Source organism: Puma concolor, chromosome E2 (assembly GCF_028749965.1).
Source record: "Puma concolor isolate L17-30 chromosome E2, mPumCon1.1.hap2, whole genome shotgun sequence".
Taxonomy (NCBI): Eukaryota; Metazoa; Chordata; class Mammalia; order Carnivora; family Felidae; genus Puma; species Puma concolor.
Genome location: NC_141681.1, coordinates 59,039,209 through 59,046,578, shown reverse-complemented (window position 1 = coordinate 59,046,578; position 7,370 = coordinate 59,039,209). Strand labels below are relative to the sequence as shown.

Below are 7,370 nucleotides of genomic sequence, written 5' to 3'. Positions count from 1 at the left end.
GCTCCTGCCGCTAGGCGGAGAAGCGGTGAGTCCGAGAGGAGACGGATCTGTCCGGTTTACGGCCTGCCGAGGACTGAGGCTGCTAAGCGGAGAATCGCCGTAGCCGGGCGAGAAGGTGCCGAGACAAGAATAAAGACCGGGGTAACTCGGACGACTAGGAGAGGAGTGCGACGAGAAAGCAAGGCCTTTAAGCCGGGACTCGGGGTGGAGGTGGAGGGGGTGGGGAGTGAAGCCGAAAATAGGGAACTACAACCCCCAGAAGGCCTAGCGGCTAAGTCCCGGATGCCTTGGCCGTAAAGCCTGATGGGACAAGTAGTTTTGCGAAAGACTTAACCTGGAGGTTTGCGAGGTTGGAAGTTCTGAGACCCGCGGCGTCCGGAGAGGGAGACAGACATGGAACTGGAACAGAGAGAGGGGTGAGTGGCTTTGCATAAAACTACGACTCCCAAGAGACATTGCGGTTGCAGCACGTGCAGCCGTCTGCGCTTTTAGCTGAGGGTGGATGGGTATTGTAGTTCATGCAACTGCTTTCGCTTAGCGCTCTTAAGGGACCAGGGTCTGTGCTGGGCCATCCGCGGGGAGAAAGCTACGGTCCGGAGTTTTGGATCCTAGGCCCAGGGGTCGGGAGCCTGGGCTCCTGGATCCTGGGACGAAGGGCTGGGGGCTTGAACTCCTTCGGATCCTCGGGGAGCAAGAGTCTGGAGGTCTGGATCCTGGGACGAAGGGATGGGGCTCGGACTCCTGTGGGACTCTAGGATCTGAAGGATCCGGAGGGGGCTGGGGGCCGGGAGTTCAGGGTCCCTGAGCCCCCTGACCTTGCAGGACCATGGCAGCCGTGGGCTTTGAGGAGTTCTCAGCGCCGCCAGGCTCAGAGTTGGCGCTGCCTCCGCTGTTCGGTGGTCACATCTTGGAGAGCGAGCTGGAGACAGAAGTGGAGTTCGTGTCTGGGGGTCTGGGCGGCTCTGGGCTCCGGGAGCGAGATGAAGAGGAAGAGGCCGCCCGGGGACAGCGGCGGCGCCAGCGAGAACTAAATCGAAGGAAGTACCAGGCGCTAGGTCGGCGCTGCCGGGAGATCGAGCAGGTAGGTGAGTGCGGATTCCCCGGCTTGGGGGCCCCTTGGCCTAAATCAGCACCCCTTCCCCGTCTCTGCCCATATGCCAGCTTTCCTTACCTAGCTGAATGAACCTTTCATTCATTTATTCATTCATGGTTCGTTTGCTCTGCGCCTGTTACCTGTCGGGCACATGCAAAGCACCTGGAGAGCGGTGTGCTCACCAGCGACCCTGACCACCCAGATCAGCTCACTGATGTTTCCTACGTGCCTCTGGTGCTCCCGCTGATCAAGCTTTTCAAGTCCCCCTTACCCCTCACGTCAGGCTCTCACGTCCTGTCCATCCTGCCTCTTCAATCCCACTTGGATCCTTCTCCTGTCCATCCCCATGGCTCCTGCCCCAGACACAGGTTCTATACGCAGCATCACAGCATCAGCTTCCTTGGTGAGAATGAGGAACGCACCTTTGGCAGGGACCAGATCTAGAAAGGCCAGGAACACCAGGGCATGAAGTTTGGGTTTGGTTTTGTTTTGAAGGGAGGAGGAGCTCCTGAAAGTTTTCAAACGGAGGGAGGAACAGGGTCAGATCTGGGTGTTTGAAAGACTGAGCTGGGTTGTGTTAGTGTCACAGGCCTCCTGTCACCAGGTACTAAGTAACGGCAATGCACCCTCCTGTAGTTATGGAGGCTGGAAGGGCAAGGTCAGGGCAGCGGCGGGCTTGCTTGCTGGCAATCATGGTGTTCCCTGACCGGTGGATCTCTGCCTTCATGTGGTGTTCTTCCTGTGTGTGCCTCTCTGTGCCCCAGCTTCTTCCGTTTGGAAGGACACAGTCATGTTGGATTAGGGCCCACTTAGTGACCTTTGACTCCAACACCTCTGTGAAGACCCTATGTGCCAAGAAGGTCATGTTCTGCGGTACTGGGAGAGTTAGGACTCCACCCACACCATCCAACCCCTCACAGTGGTGATGGGGAGCGCTGGAAGAGGGGCGGCTGGTATAGTGGCCCGGGCAGGACGGGACGAGGTCTGAGCTGGAGCGGGGGGTCAGGAGGCGGCAGATGGAGACCGCGGGTGGGCGTTCAAGCCGTCTTAGGATGAGGAGTGTGTCAGGCTGCCTGGAGCAGGACCTCGGTTCACCCAGGGCTGGCTGGATGTGTGCTCTCACAGGAGGTGTTGGAGGACCACAGGGCAAGTGGGAGGGAGCAGTCAGCCCCGTGTACTAAAACGTCCCCCCTGAAGCTGCACTAAAGCCCAAGCTGTGTACGCCCAATGGCAGCTAGGGTGTGCACAGGACGCGAAGAGCCATTTGGTTTTATGTATGTGTGTGCGCGCAGGAGTGCACTAGATGGTTTGTGGACAGATCAGGTGTAACGTACACGAACCAGACAGCATACATCTCGAACTAGACCGCGGTTGCCTCCACACCGTCCTTCAGCTCACCCCGACCTTCCTCCCTCCTCCACCGCTGCTTTCTTACTCTTACCCCTGGGGACTCCTCTCCGGGATTCCACAACAGCAGTGACAACAGTAACATTTCATCCTGGGAATCCTGCGTTCACAGGGCTTTTCAGTACCCGGGTGGTGCCATCAGAGCGACTGCTGTCATAGGGGACCACCCACCGTGTGCCAGGCTCGCCCAAGGCTTTCCGCACAGGGCATCTCCGGGCTCCCCTCTGTCTCCACCCACTCCACGCCCCACCCCTGCACTGCCCCAGCTGGCAGTGGGGACCCCAGCCCTGTTTAACACGTCATGCTGGGGTCCACAGGGACTCAATCATCTGCTCAAATGGAGCTGGCATTTGAGCTTCTGCTCTTAGCCCCACCTCCCCGCCCCACTCCCCATTAGGAATAGGTGGTGGTGTTATTCCTGTTTTTACAAATGCAAACACCTGAGGCTCAGGGAGGTTCTAAGGAACTGGCCCAAGTCACCCAGCAAAGTGGCAGGCTGGGGTCGGAGCCCACATCTTCTGACCCAGGGGCGGAACCTGCTCATCTGTGTCTCTCTGATGGCACCGAGGTAGCCAACTCCTGTTTGGTGTTGCGCGACACTTGACATGACAGAAAGTCACGCATTTATTAGCAAGTATGCGTGGAGCACCGCCTCTGCCAGGCTCTGCTCAAGGCACGGTGACACAGGCGCAAGTCCCTGTCCTTCGGAGCTAATGTCCCGGTGGGGGAGACAGACGGTGAGCAAGAAGAAAAGTGGGTGGGCGAGAAGGCAGTGAGGAGTGTGGGAAGGAAACGAGCGGAGAGGAGGGGCTGGGCGCCCAGGTTCTGGGGGGCAGGGAGAGGGGCAGGAGAGGCTGTGTGGCCGCTCCCGGGGTCACGGCACGGCACGTGTGGAGTAAGCGACGGGAGTCCCGGTGACCCGTGCGCTCTGCTGCCTCCCTGCAGGTGAACGAGCGGGTCCTGAACAGGCTCCACCAGGTGCAGAGGATAACCCGGAGGCTTCAGCAGGAGCGGAGGTAACCCATTGCATGTCAGGCCGGGCCCCCTGCCTCCGCTCCCCGCTGTTGCTTCCGCCACCTCTCGGGCTGCGCTTGCCCCCAGCGCTTGCCGCTTGCCGCGGCCGGCCGGGAGTGGAGTCGGCCTGGCGGGGAGAGGTGGGGCGGGGGGCGAGGAGAGGCGGGGCGAGAACGAAGGGGCGTGGCGTGAAGCCACGGGCTTGGCTACGGGCAGTGTTGCTGGGGGACTCTGAGCCTGCTTCCTGTCTCAGTTGAATACCCACAGGTGGCGACTTCACCTGAAACTTCATTAAAGTTGAAATTTAACATCTGTCAGGACACACTTAGTTCGTTGAAATGAAATAGAAAATTCGCAACATCAAAAAGTCCGTTCCTGTGTCACTGTCACCACATGCCAGGTGCTCCCCAACAGCAGCAGGTGGGCAGTGGTGACTACAGTGGATGGTGCAGGTGCGGGAAGTTTCTGGGTGCACTTCCGGAACACTTGTAACACCGTGGCAAGGCCACCTAAGCGCTGCCAACCCTCGATCCTGTCTGCAGCTCTGGACAGTGTCCACCCGCTGGACAGTGACTTCTGGTCACCTCACAGGCATCCAGAACTAACCCTGATCTCACCCCCCTAGCCCCCCCGTCTGCTCGCGTCGGAGACTGAACCTTCCCAGCTGCTGCTTTCTGTCCTCCCCCTCATCTACTGCAACCTCAGAACAGACCCAGGATGCCAGCACCCTGGGCCCAGGGACATGGCTCCTTGTCCAATTCCTGCCACCCTCTCCCTGGCCTCTTAACCTCTCCCAGGTCCCCTGTCCCAACACCCTGGGTGAACCACTTTTCCTATCTGCACCAGCAGCCAACATCCTCTTTACAGTAGAACCAAGAGAGTTTACAAAGCCAGCGGTGGCCTGCGTGGCTGAAACATCACAAGGTTGGGAAGGTATCTGTAGCTGGTAAACTCCCCTCAACAATACACATCAGTCAGGACGGTTCACCGTCTGAACCATCTATCTGGAGCTCAGCCCTGTGGTTCTCACAGTGTGGTCCCTGGACCAGCAGTGTGGGAACTTGCTCTTGGCTCAGGTCATGATCCCAGGGTCAGGGGATCAACCCCCTGCATCAGGCTCTGTGCTGACAGTGCAGAGCCTGCTTGGGATTCTCTCTCCCCCTCTCTCTCTCTGCCCCTCCCCTGTGTGCACTCGCTCTCTTAAAAAAAAAAAAAAAAAAAAAGTGCCACTATGTAAAAACGGTAAGGCAGTTCCCCCAAATTTAAGAACAGAATTACCATGAGATCTAGCAATTCCGTTTCTAGACGTGTCCCCAGAAGAATCGGAAGCAGGTCACTTGCAGAGGTGTGCACACCCAGGATCCTAACCGTATTGACAAGAGCCTAAATGTGGAAGGCCCCAAGCATCTGGGTATGGGTGAGCGGAGGAACAAAATGTCTGCACGTGAGAGTATGATTCAGTCTTAAAAAGGAAGGAAATCCCACCACAGGCTACACCGTGCACGAGGACATTGTGCTTAGGGAAGCAAGCCTGTCCCAGAAGGACAAGATACCACATATATGAGGCACTCAGTCAAGGTCACAGGGGCAGAAAGGAGAATGGTGGTGGTTTAATGGGGCAGGGTTTCTTTCTGGGAAGAGGAAGAGAGCCCCGGAGTCGGATGGTGGGACGGTCGCACAGCAGTGTGAATGTACTTAATGCCGCGAAGCTGCACGCTTAAAAACGGTTCCGCGGGCAAACCGTATGTTATGAATGTCTTAGCATAATTCTTAAAAAACACTTTTTTTAGAAGTTAGAAAAAGATAAAAAGTAAGACGGACCAAGTCACTTCTCTGCTCAAAACCCTGCAGAGGCTCCCAGCTGAGTCCCCAGCACACCCCCTGCTCCTGCCTCAGGGCTGCTGTACTCGCTGTGCGTTCAGCCAGAAAGGCTTTCCTGCCATTCCCTGGCCTCCGTGAGGCGGCCCCCACCGTCCATTTGAGGTTCAAGCCCTCTTCCAAGTATCCTTGTATTCTCCTCCCTACTTTTCCAGCTTACTTTTTTTCTTATTTTAGAGCGAGCACGTGTGTGCTGGTGGGGGGGTGGGGGTGGAGGGGGCCAGGGGGAGAGGAGAGGAAGAGTGAGAATCCCAGGAAGGCTCTCTACACTGTCAGCACGGAGCCTGACGCAAGGCTTGATCCCATGACTCTGAGATCATGACTGGAGCCGAAATCAAAAGAGACGCTTAGCGGCCTGAGCCGCCCAGGCGCCCCACAGCTGACTCTGCTCTGTTGATTGGCTGATGGTCCCCCTGCAAAACTGAGCTCAGTGTGCACAGGGGTTTCGTTTGGTTCCCCGATGTGTCCCTAGCACTGAGAACACGGGCGCAGAGCTGGTGTGGACACACCATGAGACGGCATGATAAACACTCCTCCGGGCGCCGGCCCACAGGTAGCATTCAGAGCTTAAACAAACAGAAGAACCCCAAAGGCCTGGAAGCCGAGACGGAAGCGGAGAAGGCGGCATCAGCAGGAGTGCCCTGCACCTTTCTCTAGCCCTCTGGTTCCTGGTAAAGAACTCAGCCGACGCCGGAATGTTCTCTGAGCCCACACACTGAGCACTAGGAGACGCCACTGTCTAGCTGCAGGGTCACCCTCACGGCCACCCACCCACACAGGGTTGTCGCATCCTGTCGACAGTTAACAGTGAAGAGAGGTCACCTAGTGCGGCCCAGGGTCCCGCTGGCTGGGCAGGTATCAGGCACTCAGGTCTCAGATTTGGGAGCTCCGAACCCCTTTCCCGACCCACCGGACGCTGACGCTGTGCCCCTGGGGGCCTCTCTCCGGAGCAGGTTCCTCATGAGAGTGCTGGATGCCTACGGCGATGACTACCGTGCCAGCCAGCTCACCATCGTGCTGGAGGTGAGCGCGGCCTCCTGGCGGGCCGGGCGGGCTGGGCGATGGGATGCAGCCTTCATCTGCTGCCCCTTCCCCCCACCAGGACGAGGGCAGCCAGGGCACAGATGCTCCCACCCCTGGCAACGCGGAGAACGAGCCCCCAGAGAAGGAGGGGCTGTCCCCGCCCCGAAGGACACCCGCACCCCCGGAACCCAGCAGCCCGACCCCTGGTGAGGGGCCCAGCGGGCGCAAGAGGCGGCGAGGGCCCCGGGATGGACGCCGAGCCGGAGCTGTGCTGACTCCAGAACTGGCCCCAGTGCAGGTGGGACCAGGGCTCCTGCTTTGTGACAGTGCTGTGGGAGCCGGGCCCTGCAGCCCATGCAGGCTCAGGGCTGGGGCAGCTGGAGGAAGCAGGTTGGGCTGCAGGGGCTGGGCTGGGCAGGGAAGGAGAAAGCTGGACAAAGCCAGGTGGGGACTTGGGTGGAAAAGGAAGGAGAGAGACCTGGAGAAGGGAGGGGTAGGAGGGGGGCAGGAAGGAGGATGGAGAAGGTTGGGAGAGACCTGGAGGAGGCTGGGTAGGGGGCAGGTCGGAGGACTGGGGCAGGCGGGGACAGAGGAGGAGGATCAGAGAACAGGGGTGGAAGGGAAGGCAGGGCTGTTGGGGTTCTCCCCGAGGTGCCTGAGGTTGTCTGAGGAGGCAGAATGGTGAGGCCAGCGGCCTTTCTCTAGGTCCCAGGCCTGCTCATGCCTGCCCCTCTCTCCCCAAGATTAAGGTGGAGGAAGACTTCGGCTTCGAAGCAGATGAGGCCCTGGACTCCAGCTGGGTTTCTCGGGGGCCAGACAAACTGCTGCCCTACCCCACTCTAGCCAGCCCCGCCTTTGACTGACCCCCCTGCCTCCAATAAACTGACCCACAGACTTGCCTTGGCCACCGTCTACTGTTTCCACCTCTGATCACACACAAGGTCAGATTCTGGGG

The 7,370-nt window shown here is 58.9% G+C and overlaps 1 protein-coding gene across 2 annotated transcripts; it reads left to right on the top strand.

Moving 5' to 3' along the window:
• On the top strand, nucleotides 1-7,320 carry TFPT (TCF3 fusion partner). 2 transcript variants are annotated; one of them, XM_025914679.2, is made up of 6 exons: nucleotides 1-416; nucleotides 823-1,081; nucleotides 3,446-3,516; nucleotides 6,346-6,415; nucleotides 6,495-6,713; nucleotides 7,159-7,320. In XM_025914679.2, the coding sequence occupies exons 1-6, from the start codon at nucleotides 394-396 to the stop codon at nucleotides 7,276-7,278; spliced, it is 762 nt and encodes a 253-aa protein (XP_025770464.1). In that variant the 5' UTR covers nucleotides 1-393; the 3' UTR covers nucleotides 7,279-7,320. The 2 variants fall into 2 exon arrangements, with proteins under 2 accessions (XP_025770464.1, XP_025770465.1); XM_025914680.2 differs by lacking the exon at nucleotides 1-416 and adding an exon at nucleotides 494-704.
• Nucleotides 7,321-7,370: the final 50 nt, after the last annotated feature.

Excerpts from the sequence above, each read along its gene's own strand:
- TFPT (XM_025914679.2), top strand. The coding sequence starts at position 394 with ATGGAACTGGAACAGAGAGAGGG. Across the intron at positions 1,082-3,445 it reads GCTGCCGGGAGATCGAGCAG|GTGAACGAGCGGGTCCTGAA; the intron begins GTAGGTGAGTGC and ends GCCTCCCTGCAG. Across the intron at positions 6,714-7,158 it reads CAGAACTGGCCCCAGTGCAG|ATTAAGGTGGAGGAAGACTT; the intron begins GTGGGACCAGGG and ends TCTCTCCCCAAG.